The sequence below is a fragment of the Corvus hawaiiensis genome, chromosome 6, assembly GCF_020740725.1.
Source record: "Corvus hawaiiensis isolate bCorHaw1 chromosome 6, bCorHaw1.pri.cur, whole genome shotgun sequence".
Lineage (NCBI taxonomy): Eukaryota > Metazoa > Chordata > Aves > Passeriformes > Corvidae > Corvus > Corvus hawaiiensis.
Window position 1 is genome coordinate 46,086,894 of NC_063218.1, and position 15,080 is coordinate 46,101,973.

Consider the following 15,080-nt stretch of genomic DNA (forward strand, 5'->3'; position numbering starts at 1 on the left):
CATTTTCCTAGGTGCCCGATCTATGAAACCTATATTGAAATGTGGGAATGTAGACATCTTCCAAGTGTGAGTGAGAATGGTAAGAGCTGCACTAGACTTGCACTCTTGCACTGAGATGTTTGATAATGTCACCAGCAAAAGTTGAACTGTCTCTGTTGGATCCAGGTTATGATAAACTTCATTCTTACATGTCTAATCTTTTGACGACTCTGGTCTGGAAATTTAATCTTTTAATCTGTTTGTTTCTTCGGGGTTTTTTAAAATGCAAAATCATTTAGTGAAACCAGCCTTGTTACCTGCCACAAGCTATATTTTTTGGTCTTTAACACACTGCAGGCATGTGGGATCACTTTTGTGCATGATGATGTCATTAGTTTTTCATCGGCCAGCAATGGTTTTGGATGTTGTGTGGAACAGAGATGTCCCCAACCCCTCCTTCAGCCGCGTGATCACTTGTCTCCCAAATCCCACACAGGGGTCCTGTTGCCTTTTCCGTCCCGTTCCTGTCCTCAGTGCCGTGCCCACCCCTGCTCCCCCCATTTTGCTCCCGCTGTCTGCCTTGCCACGCTTCCCTCTGCAAGCACACTCCCCTGCTATTCCCAGCCATGAGCCCTTCCCGGCTCGGCAGAACCTCCAGACCCTCCTCCTCCCGCTGGCGATGGGGAGGGTGGCTGGGCGGGCCCGGGGGCCGCTCCAGGTGCCGGGGCCGCGGCGTTGCCGGGCGACGGGCGGCCGCTGTCGCTCCCTCCGCGCTGCTCTCCCGTTCTCCCCGCAGCCCAGCGGCCCCGGCCCGGCCCGCAGGTACGAGCCGGCCCGGGGGGAGAGAGGGAGAGAGCGGTGGGAGGTGTGGGTGTGTGGTGGGCGTGGGGCTGAGTTCCCCTCCTTACCCTGGGCTTGTGCACCCGGCTTTAAGGGGCGTTGAAAAAAGGCCGTCGTGGTGACCACGGTGGTCGGTGTGGGACACGCTGGACTGGAGCGGGACATATTGACTGGTGTGGGACACCTCCAATGCGTCCCAGAGTTTGAAGACCCCACCAAAGTACGTGCATCACTGTAGCAATCCAGCCAACGTGCAGGTGGAAAGCACCTGAGGTCTGAGACTGAAAGTCTCTGTTTATGTCAGTGTTGGCAATGAATCTGGGAGATGTAACAGCGTGTTTAAATTTTATGTTTTGGTGGAGTTCTAAGGAGAACAAAGTTGATGAATAAATAGTCCCGGGCAGGTGTATGTTGTAAAAGTATTCCCAGGTATATCACGCTGAGAGAACGTGGCTCCTCCGTGGTGCCTCCTCAGCTTCTCGTGAAGGGCTGAAGAGACTCGCCAGTGCCAAGCTTATGGGCTTTAAGCTTTGTTCAGCTTCTTGCAGAAAGGGCTCAGGTGTGGTCCCTGTCCTGCTCATGACCACTCTGTGGTATGGAAAATGATTTGGAAATGAACTTGCTTTACCCACTCATAGTTTTTAGCAGTCAGTAATTAGTTAATTGGATATCTCCAGCTGTCCCTTTGTCCTGTCTGTGAGGCCTGTACTATCCTCGCTCTGCACCTGTCTTCTATAGCTATTGATTCCTGATATGAATGTTCCTGCTCACCTACTATTTTCCATTTTGACTGCTTTTACATAGCAACATTTTCTGACAACTGATACAGTGAAAGTATGCTAAATGTTGACATTAACCTTTTATCCCATGCTACCCCAATGGCAATGTTTTCTCTAACACAGAATCAGCTTACTCCTACCAGGAAATCAGTGTTCTTTTTGTTCAGTAAAAAACTTTTTTTCCCCCAACTATGTAGATTCTTCTCTATCAAGTCCTTCACCTTCTCACGGTCTCTTTGGGAACTGTAATGAGTTACACTTTCATTAAGCTCTTCTAGGCTCCACTGCTTCGTGTCCTGTTCCACTTTTAAGCCCTATTGAACATGGACTTCTGCTGCTACAGTGAATAAAGTATTTCTTTTTATTAATTGTTAAATGCTCAGAATCTCTTGGGTTTGTTTTGGTTTTTGTTCTCTTGGATATTGTGTTCTTACTGTTGTTTTAGCAGGACATGGAACAATTAAATAACACTATGAGCACCTGTCAGTCAAGATAAATGAAGATAAGCAGCTGTGACTACTAAATTAAAATCTCTGTAGGAGAGGAATGGCAAATGATGCAGAGCAGCAGTGGCATTGGAAGAAAAGGTAAAGTAATTTCAAATGTACAAATGACTGAAAATGTCTCAGAATTTTTTAAAATTACGCTCCCATTTAATGGCATTCTTTTTCTTCATGTTATTTTTTCTGGTTTCAATTCACCTAAAATTTTGGATTAAAACTACAGTGTTCAGGCATGTCAGATTTCAGAGTTGCTGGCATTAACAGGTTTTGTTATGGAGGTTGTGGTGATTTTTTTTCCTGGACTTTGTGTTCTCTCTCTTGGCTTTACCACTGAGAATGACTATGCTCCTGGGGGTCTGACCTCTCAAGGGATTGATACATGGATACATCTACCCGTGAGCAGCTCAGTTTGCTATTTGTACACTGCTGTCAGTGAAAGAACAGGCTCTGCCCATGGCCTGGGATGCCATCAGCCTGTTCTTACACCATTCAAGGGACCTGATCCTATATAAAGCAGGGTGCTTATTTCATGTGAGACCAGATGTGAGTTTAGCACTGGACTGGAATGATATTATTGATGGTGATGCATGTGCTTTTCTAACTGAAGTTCCTTAGGGGACACAGTTAAAGAAATCACATTTATCCTCAATGTTTGAAGTAGTATAAAAGTGCAGCAACATAGTAACATATCATATTTATACCATAAATCTGGGATCACTATGTTTGTTGCTAATGGGAATGGATGAATATTTATTTGTGAGGAATTATGAGGAGGTTATTTTTTTCAATTGGAAAATTCATGAGCTTTTCACAGAAATTAATTATTTAGATATATCTGCATAATTTTAGTTTGCTAAAATAATGGTTAGTGTTTTTATACTTTCTATGGAGTCACATGTGGGCTTGAAAAAAAATTGCAAGCAAAACCTATTTTATATCAGTAGGGTCACAAGTACTTGCTATAATACAAATCAGAAGACCAGACTTGCCATGGCAGATGCAATAAATACTAGTGTGTCTGCATTAAAAGAAAAAGACTGTGGACCCTGGCTAGTTCAAAGAAACATTATCTGATATTAAAAAAAAATAAATTCAGAAAGCACACATTTCTTTGACTACAGCTTCTCACATCTGGAAGCAGTATTCAAAGTATAGCAAACTGTCTGTTTATCTTGCATATTTTACATCTTTAATTCTAAATTAATTTTTAGAATGGAGTCCTAAAACTACTTTGGTTTTCTTTTTTTCTGTTTTTTCAGTGTTCCTAACATACGTGGTGATTGGGCATGGGTTTGCTTTATTTTAATGGAGTATCCACCCAAGTTCAAAGTGGGGAAAAGAAAAATATAGAATGAAGGGGCTTAAGTAAATTATTGTTACTTGGGAAAGAGCGTTCAGCTATTGTGTTTGTTATCTGAAAATATAATCTTGCAGCTGGTAAAACAGACAAACAGTGTTAAAACTTCTGAGAATAGGAATTAAAAACAGTGGAGGTTCATGTACTGTCTCTATGACCATATCTTGAATCTTATGTGCAAAGTTGATCATCCTGGAGGGTAAATGGCAGAACTGAAATTCTTGCCATGAAATTCTTCAGAGAGAAGAGGAGATGAAATGAGATTATGCAAAAGAAAGCTATAACTTAAAGAATGGCATGGACAGTTGGATGTATCCTCCACAATTTTAACTGCTGTTGACCTAATTTCTAATTTTAGCCTCCAAGCAACCTATGCCTGTCTTCCACAATTTAAATAAATATAATGCAAAAATGGACTTTCTCAGTTTTTAAAACTGCTTCCTGATAAAATTTCTGTGTCTACTTTAGTCATTGGATGACTATTTGTCATGTCTGGAAACATGACAAATAATTGCTTCCCCATACACCTCCCCAGCTGTTGGACACAGCTCACCTTTTGGACTGGGAGATACTGATTGCCAGAAGTTACAGCAGAATGCCAGGGCAAGGATCACTTTGGACTACCTCTGCTCCTGATACTGTTCTGATACTGTTTCTAAAGGGTCTGTTTCTGACTACAGTAGTTAGCTGGAGATCTGCCTTGGCCCAGCAGGACAGTTATGATGCTGCCTCATCAGTAGCCCAAACTGATTTCTCAAGGTCCTTTTCACTGTGAGTCTTCTGCCCTTGCTGAAATTTTGGCAATGTCTGTTACTAAATAAGCTCCTGTGGCATCATCCACTGTTCACTATTTTTCTACAAGTTCATCTAGAACCTATCTCTTTTTATACAATCTGTCCCATGTGGGCAACACACCGGAAATCAGAAACTTTCCAGCCACTCTTCAAACGGCTTTGCAGGCCAGGAAGGAATCTCTTGCTTCAAATAGCTTAATTACCAAACAAAATGGACTGAAAATTGTTTGAGGACAACCAGAGTATGTTGAAACTCAGAAATGCCATATATGATGCATTTTCATCCTGCGTAGAAGTTTGTATTTCAAAAGGCTCATAAATGCAATGCAATAGTAGCTGGGAAAAAAAGGTCTGGTTTTTTTGTCCTTTTCTTAGCTGAAATCTGGAAATGCTGCTAAATGGTGGATACTTTAAAGTGCTGTGAAGACCAAAACCATAGAGTTTTTTTCTCTGCAGCTTTGGACTGTCATTTAGTTCTGAGTCCATGGGTTAGAATATATTTGTTCATCTTGAAAAGATACTGATTCTTGCTTTGCTTACATCCTTTCTTAGTATGTCTAGTAACATGCCTAGCATCTGAATTTTTAAGTAAATGCTGAATTATGCCTTTTAAATGCAAGGAAGGTAAATACATCTTCCTGTGACATTTGCATTTAAGGCAGGATCTGTGTGTGTGACAAGCACAGATACGTTGATTCCTGCGTACCTTGTCATTAGCTATCCATGACAGGACCCCTGCATAAGGATGAGAAGATTTTAACTAGACCAGCCTCGTTTCTCCCTTGTTTAACATCTGGACACTGTTGGATAAAAGCTTGTGGCCATGGAGGGCCAAATCTGGTTTCCTGATCTCTGGCTACCTTGATAAAATGGTGAGGGACTTACTGTTATCTAGTCCACTGAAACAATCCTAAGTGCATTTGGCAACCTGCTGAGAGTGAAGGCGTTGGTACCTTGGAGCTCTGTTTTTCCATAACCCTTGTTGTTCACCAGCTATCCCCACATCCTGCTCTCTGCTTTGCTTTTTTAGGGCTCATTGTGGGGACAGATAGCAGAAGAGTGTCTTGAGACATTTTCTTACAGCAGGAAGTTCACCTGTATATGAAAAAAACCACTCAATCTGTAGCATCTTGCAGTTTCATCTAATGATTTAGATAATCCATACTCATCTATAGCCACTGTCTGGAGACTTGCACTGCAGAGAGAATCAATGATCATTTGTAGCCAGACAGAAATTACCACTGACCCCCTTCCACCACAGGACTCTAAAAACTAAAACCAATTGATTGGACTTCGGTTTATTTTTTCTTTGACATGTAATAGAACCATATAATAGAGAGTGATCTGCTTTTATATCATGCTATGAGGACATTTTGTTGAGCAATACACTGAGAGCAGGTAGCTGGGTGTGCAGCTGCAGTGGGAACTGCAGGTTGTGCCCTGGCTGGGGAACATGGTGGGAGCCCCAGGCAAGGGGCCCTGACCTGGTGCTGACCCTTTGCACCACAGAGGGCAGAGGGACCTGTGGCACCGGCCAGGTGACCGGGGACTTGGACACAGCAGGAGCCAAGGACTCAGCAGGGAGACCCCAGACTGTCACAGGCATGGAGGGTACAAAACCCAGGGATTCCTTTGTTGAGGGTCTGTCCCTAAAGGCACCAGCTCCAGCTGTTTCTGCATTACTGTGCCATGATTAAATTATTTTAAGGATCCAGACATCTGCTGTGGGAAACCCAGGGTTGGGCTGGTAAGGAAACCCTGTCTGATTGTGTGAGTGTGGGATGTGCAGGGAGCCAAGAGGGGCGCCCATGGGATCACTGGAGCCACCCACTCTGAAGGGACTTTGGTCCTGGATGGTAAGAAGGGGAAGTTCCCTTAAAAATTTTGGCAAGCTAGCTCCAGAATTATTTAATATAGGGGTATTTCCAGCTCATATGATAAAACATTTTTCATCACCCTGCTCAGCAGGATCTCAGGGGGAAAGTCTTATATATGCAATTGTAATTATGAAATTAGTATATTTATATATCTACATGGAATCTGTAGATATACAAAGGATAAATGGATGACATTTAAAGGCATTGCCTTTTTATTATTACTGTTATGTTTTCAAAGAATATTAGACATCTTTTATCTCAATGGTGTCTGGGTTTGTAGCATGCATCTTTTTCTCTGGGATCACTGCTGCTTTGAGTGACAGCACAGTCTGAACTCAGCTCCATGCATGGGGGTATCACAAAGTCCAAAAAGCTCCCAAGAGCTTTTCCTGAGGAGTCTGTGGGACACAGATCCCAAGGCTCACCTGCCATGGTTGTGGTAATTATAGAGCAGGATTTATATGTAATAGCAAAGAACTGTCAGAACACTCTTACAGCTTTTGAAACCATAAATGAGGAAGGTAAACAAATGAGATAAGTCAGTACACTTGCTTTGTCTGCACATTCAGATGCTTGAACCAAGGCCTCAAATTGAACAGTTACCCAAAAATATCATTGTGAGCATTCGAGTCATTCAGTGTCATTAAAGTCAGTGAATTTTTAATTATATCAAGTGGGATATTGTTATCTTAATATTTCAGCTTTCTCTTAAAAGCTTTTTTTCTTTAGTGGGGCACAGAAGCAGAATATTTATGAATGCTCTTTATAGTGTTTGCATGATCCCTTGATATTAATGTAGCATTACTGAAGTAGTTGTTACCTTGTTCTGCTTAACAAAACCGGAAGATTAAAATCAGACTGTTTAGTCATACACACACACACAAAAAAGTCATATTAATAACAGGACTGGTGTTTTATTTTTCAGCTTTCTAGAAGTTGCACCTGCTAAAATAGACTGATGTGTTGCAGGATGCTTTATATTACATGAATGTTGCAGGAACTGTTTTTGCCATTATGGGTGGATTATTGTAACAGTAGTTTCCTGATGACATCATAGTAAATTCCAGCTGCCCAAACAGTTATTTTCCAGATGAGGTTATCTGCAGTGCACTTGCACAAAATTACACTTTAAAAGGGCACTCATAGTTCCCTTGGGACTTGTAAACCAAACGTTTTGTCAAATCCGTAGTAAATACAGAATTCTTTGTTTTCGTTCTGTGTCAGTGGTAACAGTATGGGCACCACTGTAATTTGTGATTCTGAATTAAACAGACAAAAATTATATCACGCAAGACAAGAGAAATGGAAGTCTGCAGTGCAAGCTTCCTGTCATAGAGAGATGGATAGCACAGTGGTTCTCAAATGGGGTTTTTTTCTAGAGAAATTTTTGTCTGGTGACATACAGATAAGGGCTCAGAAGTTGCAGTACCCCCACTGAAATGTCACCTTTCCTGTCCAGTGAAGGCATAAGTAGCCACAGAGCAGGAGGGGATGCTGGTTGAGAAGCTGGACTAAGGCAGTAGAGATTCCATTTTGTATGGGATGTTAATATATAGAGGTATATGCCTTTTCTAGACTAATTCTCGATTAATTGCTGTTGTTTGGGGATTTCTTTTGGTTTTAAACAGTAAGTTAATTGCTTGGACAAGCTCTTTAGGTAATGTTGTGAAGGCTGCATTAGAAATTATCATGCCTAGTCACACAATTCAGAGGTTCTTTCCTGGTCTTAAGAAGCTGTAATTAATATTGAATCAAACATTTGAATTTGAAATGCGTATTAATATATATTTAATGAAGAATACGCAATCCTATCTCTGACTCTTCGATAAATCTTGTAGCAGAAAAATAAAATCTTGGAGTCTTACCAGTTAGTCAGACCCTAAGAACATCAAATAACTGTTCTCTGCCAATTTCTTTCTAGCAAATTACGGTATTCTGAGGGGATTTTAAATAACATGTTGTTCCAAGGATCATTTAATTTTAATAATGGTCTTTATTACTGGTATTTATATATGTTGAAAATGTCCTGCAGTTTTTAAGGAACTGTCAGAACATGTCTGTGAATTGAATAGCTTACCATGATCACACACACTTGCTTGGGTAAGGAGAGTGGCAGCAGTGGAGAAAGTTGGCAAATTAACTCTTTGTAGAATTCAGAATCTTCCATCTCACTGTTCTGGTCATTGATTTCGCCTGCACTCAATGATTATTTGCTTCTAGTTATCCACACACATAAGAGTCTGCCAAGTTAAGACTTCTGATGCAAATCCTGCAAAAGCTACTTTATTGGTTTCCTTCATTCTTTTATTCTTCTCATTGTTCACAGGCACTATAAAACTCCATTATTTCCCAGCCATTTTCTCTTCCCCTGACACACTCATGTGCTTACTGGCATTGCTCTGCTGTCCCACGGGATTCACTGCAGGTTTGTGCTAGGTGCAGTTAGGTTCCATCCTTGCGGGTGCCACAAAGCACAGCAGGAATGGTTCTGTTCAGCACATAGATCCAATATATATCCAATGCAGCCATCTTCTCCATGAGGGAAATCTTCAGATTTGTGGATTTTCAGACCTCTTCAGTGACACCAAAAGTCTTTCCAGTCCCTGTAAGCTGTCCCACTGAAGCTAAAATTAGTTTGGGTCAGTGTTGGCGTGTCCTGTGCATTTGGCAGAGCCTTAGGTTTATCAGATGGACCTGATGAAAATGAGCAATGTGACTGCTGTGTCTCTAGGAGGACAAATTTTGTGCCAGGCCCCTTTCTTGCTCCTACACAGTGCTGGAGATTTCAGAGGTTCCTGGATTTTACAAAAGATTGGCACCTCACCACTAGAATTCCTGCACTCTTGATTTTTCTACAATCTCATTTTGAGCATGTTATTTTGATCCGTGTTCAGGAGGAGATTCTTTATTCCCTGGAGAAAGCTTTGAAGTGATAGAAACATGTAAAAAAATAGTTTTGCTTGCTGACAATAATTCAGCTTGATCCCAAACAATTTGTAATGAAAATACTTTTCTCCTCACTAATCCAATGTTACAATAATTACAAGAGCAGATCAATAGCAGGAAGTATAAAACAAAGTATTACTTCAGATATTAAGCCACAAATTGATCTCCCTGTCAAGCCTAAAGTAAATGCTGTATCAACATGTTTCAAAGATTTGAGGATGTTCTGAAATGTGGTGGTGATGGCCCAACAGAGGGAGAACAGTAATTTGTTTTATGCAAGCGTGTTAACACTTTGCAGCCCACATCCACAAAATCCTGCTCTTATCTCGTTATGTTTTGCACTCACACATTACATCAGTGTTCTCTGACTATTGCTCCACTTGGCTCTGATAACATATGTGATTATCTCTGGATAATAACAATCCTCACTTGAATTAGAAACAACCACCAGTACTTGCACACAATCCAATACAAGTCTTGTGCAACTGGCAAAGGATTCCAGAATTTATGTGACAGATATTCTACTCCAAGTCAGGTATTGACCAAGGTAATTCCTTCTTAGGAAAATAATGACAACACCAGAAGATCTTCATCTCACAAAAGGTTCTTTAATTTTCTTGGATAACTGATGACTCTTGCAACTCTATACTGGCTAAATCATACTGATCTGTTCTAAAGAAAGTAGAGGAAAAAAGTCTGAGAAATTCTAGAATTTGTTAGAAAAAAAACAGGTAATAGAAATTTCTCTATTATAACTTTTCTTGTAAAATGCAAGGCACAGTGTTTTTGAGGTCTCTTTTCCCTCCTAATGGGCTGAAGTATGAAAGTTGTCCTTACACTACTGTAGGCATACTGAGGTTTTAGAAGCTGCAAGTATCACTACTCAATTCACTTTATGGTGGTTCTATTGCAAGCCAGTAAGAAAGTTTGAAAGGAGTTGTGTGACTCTGAAGAATTTGTGTTGAACATACTTTTTAGGCATTGAATATTCTGTAGCTTCGGTGTAGCACATTTGAGCAGTCAGCTTCTCCTGTAGGAGTGCTTGCCAGGTAGGTGCAGTGACCTGGAAAAAATAGGGTTTGCTTTCCAAGGGCTTCTTCTGGCCTGATGAGTCTACAGAAGGAGCACTTAGGAATCTGAGGGTTTGGTTCTTCCCTTCCTAATGTAGGAGATTCTGCAGGAAGAGGTTTGGTGTGTCATCAAGTTTTTGTTGCTGTTTTTGTTTGGATAAGGGCTGCTATTTTTCCTGACAGTACTAAGTCCTTTGAATTTCCTTTTCTTGTGCAAGTGAAGAATTTTGACTGAACTTGAGTAGTCAGAGGAAGAAGTCTTTTTGATCCAAACCTCCCTCACCTTCTACCGAGTCAGTCCTCTCAAGTACAGATGATCAGCTGAGCAGCCAGAACTCCTATTTGTCCTAACAGAAGTTACTCCTGTGTTTAACTGTTTATTAGTATGAGGAGGAAGGAAAGTGGTAATTCTCAGGTCTTGGCCACCACTGATGCTTTGTCAGCCAGTTATGATTAGCTTGATCGTTTAATTACTTTTCCAGCACTAAGAATAAATATTGCTTCACAGTGGAGAACAGAACAAAACTGCAGGTGTCCCTTCAGCAGAGCAAGACGGCTTTTCTCTAGTCTAGCCTTTTGTTGTTACAGCAGTGTTTCCAGCTGTGACACTTCCTTCTTGCCAAGTAGTAGTAAATAGCTGTATAAATCACAGTAATGCTTGTACCACTTGGGTACAGCAGATTGCTTTTTGACTCTAATGAGTGTACATATGCTTACTCTCATATTTCAAAGTTAATTGTTAATATTTCTGTGAAAGTGATATCTTTGAGAATTGAAGAATGACCACAATTGAAGTGCTTCGTCTTCAAATTTTGTATTTCATTTCACTTGAAGCATACACAGTTTTGTTTAAATTGTATTTTAAATTTTTTTTTCCAAGACTGTCTTCAAAACTAGAAGTCAGTAGTCATGGCCTGCCTAACCTAAAGTCAGTAACAGTGCTGGGATGTTTGATTTAGGACAGCAAATACAGACAGGGTCTGTCCATGCTACCTGCAGGCAGAGCTCAGAATGCTAGAGAGAGGTGGTGGTGTGCCTTGGTACTGGCACTTACAGTCTGGAGTCCAGCAGAGTTTTGCTGAATGTTGTTCACGTTTCTCGAGAGGAGATGGGTAGGTGGGGAGCCTGTGTGGATGGGAAGCTCACTGACACTGGAGAAGGATGAGTGGAGTAGTGAGAAGGCTGGAAAGGACTAGTGCCCTGAGCTGTTTGTTCTTCACTTTCTTCTTTGTACAGAGCTATAGGTATGCCTGGCTTCTTCTATACCTGCGAACAATAGTTTGCTGTTAAAGCTTACACTCAAAGCTGAATGAGGTGTGGGACTCGGGTAGCTCTTGAGGGTGAAGAAAAGGAAGAATATATGTTATGTAATGCATGGCTTTGGGTTTGTGCTGATTAAAGAAACCTGCATCTCCATAGGCATTTTCTGTCTTGCAATAGGAGTCAAAATAGATTTTGCTGACAGGAAAATAATAAATATGGGTAGAAAAATCAGACTGCTTGTTACCCTTTTGTTCAAAGCATGTTGAGATGGACCTGAAATTGAATCCTGACAGAGTTTCTCATCTGGGCTCATCTGCAGACCAGGAGACTGATTTGAATTGGCAAGGCAACCCAAATCCCATTCCACTGATTAAAGATGATGGAGAGCTGCTTCTGGATGAACATCTTTCCCCTAGGAAACTGGTGAGTAGACATCCAACTTTTTAATGAAGTGAAAGAGGCAAACTGGCATATACAGAGCTGTATTAACCTTCCAACTGCTATTGTACTGATTGTGGTTTGTTGTCTCTCTGACATTTAGACTTCTGTGTAAAGTAGATTCTGTCTTATGAAGGTGTATCAAATGTTTGTCCTCCTTTCACCTTGTTTCATATCAAAAGTATTTCCAGCATGAACGTGGCTGTGTTTATTGCCAGGATTCTTGAAGCAGCGTGAAGAAAAGTACGGGCAGCATAATTATACTCTACACAGATCTCACTAATGCCATCTGGAGTACCTTGAATCTTAGCATTAGAAAAAGAATATACATTAACCTTGTTCTAGAGGTTGGAAATGTAACTTTAAAAGCACTTTTTTTTTTCTCTGAGGTAGTGAAATCCTCTGTCCTGCTAAGAAGCAAATTAAAATATTCTGCAAATGATAGAAATACTTTCTATATATGTCAAAGTAGGTGGAATTTCAAAGCATATTTGAAAGCCCTGTTCCTTTTAGACTGGGGGAAATGATTTTGGTGTGCAGCCTGTTGAAAGAGAGTAACATGCTGATATCTTCATGAAAGAATTCACTTTGTGAAAGAATACTTGGTTGCACACAGTATTGTACTTGCTCAAGACTAATTAAGGTTGAAATCCTGTGGGATGTGCAGGAGCTGACCAAACGACGTCACTTTTCCATGCTAAAGGAAGGGAGAGTTGAGAGCAGAACTTGAGGAGAGAGGCTTTCTGTGTTGCAGACCTACAAAAAAAATCTCTTCCACTGGGGAGCATTTGTGAAAGAAGATGGGGCTGCCAAGGCTGTGGTTCCTGTGCTCCCAACAGACAGGGTGGTGATCACAGTGTCTGTAATCCTGCGTGTATCCACTGCGCCAGTGCAGCTTCCGCAGGGAGCGTATTCCAGCTGCAGGTTTACACCACTCCCTAGGCACTCCCTAACTACATTCCATTCACCATTTTGGCCATGTGCTGTAGATTAGAACTATTGTTCCCTTATTAGCCAGGTCTTTTAGTATTTTTAAAATGGTTGGAGGTGCAAAAATCCCTTCCTGCAGAGTGGATATATTAAGCATTCTGGAGAAAAATTGCTACATGGTTGTGTGGTCTATGCCATTCACTTTCCTTTGGCTCATGAGAATCTCCAACTACTTCTTGGTCTTTGTTTAAAACCTGGCATAGAATTTGACCAGTCTAATGTGTTTGTGGCCCACAATACCCTGTATAAATCCCATGGGAACCTCTCAGGTTCGTCTGTATTGTTAGGACATGAACCAAAGCTCATTAAAGTAACCAAAATGGCTGCCCTCTGATTCAACCAACTCTGAATGAAACCCTTAGGAAACTCTTTCTTTGGCATGAAGTTCTCTTTCTCTGCTGCTTTAGTTCACAGCAAATTGTAAGCAGAAAAGTGTGTATAAGGCAATGTTACCCACATCCCATGAAGTTGCTGTTTATTATTGTGTAATTTTTAAAAAATGCAGGTAAGAAGTTAAATAATTGAGTTTTGCCTTTTTTGACATTCTGGGTTTTAACATTTGTGAGGAATCTCATTTCAAAGATTCTTTTAAATGGAGTACACTGTCCTGCTAATTTTTCTGGACACAGTTATTTCCTGCCCTGGAACCCGACATTTGTGTTGGCATAGCTGGGATACTTCCTGCTCAGAGGAAAAACTACATGACATTGTCAAGGAAACATTTACAGTGTTTATAGCTTGTTTTAATAACATACCCTGTCTATCTATTCTCTGACCTTTATGTTGATCAAATGGAAACCACTGCTGCCATAAATTTACTTCTTCTGGATTTGCAAATGTTCAGAATGTTCAAACATTTAATATGAAACAAGTTTTCACATGCATAATTCTTTAAGGACCCACATGCCATTGACAGTCAAATGGTTTGAAAGGTTGTCTTGCTTAAATCAATACAGTTGCAGTATCTTTTTGATTGTCTTATTGTTGTGAATATTTTAGGAGTTATTGATTGTATCTGTTGAAGTGCTCTGAGAAGGAAACTAACAGTCTTAAAATACAGGCTCTTTAAAGGAAAATTGTTTTACATTCAAATAAGAGCATGGGCCACACTTCTGCAGTGTTGTGTAGGCAATTTTTTGGACACCTTAGGGATGTTCCTGAGGAAGGTTTTTGTTCTGAGATACATACTCGGCTTTACTCCTTGCACTAGCAATGGTCTGTCTTGTACCAGTTCAGTTGGAGTCTGGGGAAGCTGCAAAGTGTAGTTGTGCAGAGTCTGTGAAGATTGGGCACACTGAACTGCAGCCTCATTTCTGCCTGCACATTTGACTCATTTTGCCCTTTTTCCAGGGGGATGGCTGTCTATTTTATAGTGAAACCATTAGCAGTCTCCATTAGCAGTCCACATTATTAAGAACTCTCTAAAACTTGTGACACTTGTGTTCCTTCATTTTTTTATCCACTTGCTGCATTGTTTTCCTCCAAAGAGAGGAAAGTTTGGCTTAGAGCGATTTTTTTTTTTTTTTTTCCCCCCTCTTTTTTTTTTTTTTTCCCCTTTTTGCCTTCTTGGACAGTGTAGAACAAAAGACACCTTCTACAAAACCACTGGACTTGTGCCCATTTTCTTCCTCTCCTTAGTGGATCCCCTCACTTAGACTTTATGCTCATTCACCACAGAGTTTGTGGTCTTCTGTAGCCTTGTTTCAGCGTAACGTTCACTTCAAATCCTGTATGATTCTGTATTTCCATTATGTTAATCACATCTTCTAGTTTCTGCTTGCTGCCAGCTCTCTTGCTGCACTATTGTGTAACATCCTTTTATATTTGAATGTTCTTCATCCAAGCTACAGGTCAAACTCTTTTGATGCAAGGGTTGGTATCATTAGATATCATTTTTATTCTTTTTGCTAGTATCAATATAAATTTTCTGGTGTACTCTTTAATCTTCCTCTATATGAATAGGTACTCTTGTTTTTCCATTTGTACCTGTCCTATTAATATTTCCAGCTTTTTATTTCCCTAGTTATTTTCCTGTTAATATTTCCCCGCTCTGCCCATCCTTATGCATGGTTGTCAGATATTGCAGAATACCAGGGTGAGCAAATTCTCACTTTTTTCTGAAAACTGGCTAACAATGGGCCATTAATTTTTAACTCTGTTAGGGCTGTGACACAGATTTTTCATTAAACTTGGAGAAACTGAAATTAAGGGTGCCACCTGTCTTTAATCACATTTTTATTTTGT

At 40.5% G+C, this 15,080-nt stretch overlaps 1 protein-coding gene across 7 annotated transcripts in view; it reads left to right on the plus strand.

Moving 5' to 3' along the window:
• The first annotated feature begins 719 nt into the window (after positions 1-719).
• Positions 720-15,080, plus strand: part of LRRC56 (leucine rich repeat containing 56) — an 83,165-nt gene continuing 68,804 nt past the window's right edge. For 3 of the 7 annotated variants that reach the window (XR_007204306.1, XR_007204305.1, XM_048307172.1), the window contains exons 1-3: positions 720-801; positions 2,047-2,185; positions 11,667-11,831. Coding sequence is in view for 5 of the 7 variants with exons in the window: in XM_048307172.1 (XP_048163129.1) it covers positions 11,676-11,831 (156 nt within the window). In the remaining 2 variants the exon portion in view is untranslated. Of the gene's footprint in view, positions 802-924; positions 1,040-2,043; positions 2,186-9,637; positions 9,807-11,666; positions 11,832-15,080 lie in introns of those variants that run through there. The other 4 variants (XM_048307175.1, XM_048307176.1, XM_048307174.1 and 1 more) reach the window with 4 other exon arrangements.